Source organism: Oryzias melastigma, unplaced genomic scaffold (genome assembly GCF_002922805.2).
Source record: "Oryzias melastigma strain HK-1 unplaced genomic scaffold, ASM292280v2 sc00908, whole genome shotgun sequence".
Taxonomy (NCBI): domain Eukaryota; kingdom Metazoa; phylum Chordata; class Actinopteri; order Beloniformes; family Adrianichthyidae; genus Oryzias; species Oryzias melastigma.
Window position 1 is genome coordinate 11,763 of NW_023417493.1, and position 1,851 is coordinate 13,613.

Here is a 1,851-nt window from a genome sequence, read left to right on the forward strand (position 1 = left end):
ATGGCATAAAGTCGTTTCTGAAGCGAAGGAGTTTCACAGAAAGAGCGGTAAATTAATTGAGGCGGAACTTTTCTACAGATAGGTCAAAAGAAAGCCGGATATTTTAATGAGGTACACAGGAAACAGCCATTGAATCTCTGGAACAAGACCGAGAAAAATCAGGAAAACTGCGAATTAATGATTATTTTTCAGTTTGTTGGCGGTGATATAAGTTATCTAGCTAACAAAAATCATTATTAATTCCAGCTAAGGATTTTTCCCCAGACACAAATAAACAAATATGCTGATTAAAGTAAAGGTAATGTATATAAACTGATATTATCAGTTACAATCCAATATTGTAAACAGTGATTGTTCGCAGAATAACTTTGTTTTGTACATCCTGCAGACGCTCACTGGCAAGGAGATAGAGATCGACATAGAGCCAACAGATAAGGTAAATGTCCATGTTTACGTCATCAGAGATAGTATCGGGTGTAATGACTATTTTTGTGTGTATTTTATTTGTATCCAGGTGGAGCGAATTAAGGAAAGAGTGGAGGAGAAAGAGGGGATCCCTCCTCAACAACAGAGGTTAATCTACAGTGGAAAACAGATGTAAGAACTAACACTCTAAAAAGATTTTATCAGTCATTTCAAAATAAGATTCAATATTTTATTAATAGATCTTTTCCAGTTTATAGTTAGAATGTGCTTAAGCATTAGCTCAAGTTTTTTTTTTCAATTTTGTTATTCTGTGGAGGATGAAGAGTCAGATGAAAAGTAAATCATAAAATATTTTTAAATTAAGCTATCTTTTTTTTGACGTAGCAAGCAATAATATGAAAATATGCAGCTACTATTGTTCTTCTACCGATTTTCTTTTCTTTTTTTTCTTTTTTGCCAACCCTAAAATATGAAATTACACACATGCTCAATTTTTTATATGCTCCAGACTGAGATTTCCAAAATAAAGAAATTAAAACAAAACTGCACATAGATATTTGTGCTTTAAAGTTTTTTTAAGTGCCTGTTTATTTCTAATTAAAGTTTTATGTAAAGTCTCTAAGATGACAAAGATCATATTTAGTGGAGAAAGGTAAATAAATATACAATTTACTTGTTTAAATTACATACAGTTTAGTCTGGGATTAATTTGTTATACAGTAAATACTTTAATTGTCTCTGATGTTAAACTGAGTTCTGAAAAGCTTGTCACAATGACACACCAATGAGAATAAAACTACATATATTCTAGGACTGCAAATTTATTCTCGTTGTTATATCAGCCAGAAAATGCGCATTGGAAAAGACAACAAACTGTGATAAATGATTACCTTGAATGTTTACTCACATGCTAAAGCGAACTCATGGCAGCAACTTTGCATTATCAGAGTCAAACATTTCATTGGAATTAGAAAAAAAAAATCTTTTTAATTTATTGATTTTTATTTTAACTAGATGAGAGTGAGATTTAAAGCATGCATCTTTATGAAGCAAGAATTTATGGAGCCAAATTAGGGACATAAAGATTTGAAATCTAAATAAAACAACTTGAAAAATTCTGGGTAAAATATTGTTGAAAATAACTTTCTACAGTTCTACTATAAATGTAATTCATTTTCAAATGTTCTGTTTTTATATTTAAAAACAACATTTCAATTTCAAATCTTTTTTTGAAACTTTTGGCCTCTCTCTGATGCATGGAGGCGGGGCTAACACGAAGGATCAATCAAAATTGATGAGGGTGGTAACTTCCGTCCTGGTGCATTCTCTGACTCTTGGATAATTAAAGTCAGAAAATGTCAGTAATATCTGTACTACAGACCAAAAAAAGAGCTGAAGAAAACCAACCCATGAAACGGGAATATT

The 1,851-nt window shown here is 31.3% G+C and overlaps 1 protein-coding gene across 1 annotated transcript; it reads left to right on the forward strand.

Annotated features, from left to right (window-relative positions):
• Positions 1–83: 83 nt before the first annotated feature.
• On the forward strand, positions 84–603 carry LOC112140071 (NEDD8). Its single transcript, XM_024262982.2, has 3 exons — positions 84–298; positions 389–436; positions 515–603. The coding sequence occupies exons 1-3, from the start codon at positions 281–283 to the stop codon at positions 599–601; spliced, it is 153 nt and encodes a 50-aa protein (XP_024118750.1). The 5' UTR covers positions 84–280; the 3' UTR covers positions 602–603.
• Positions 604–1,851: the final 1,248 nt, after the last annotated feature.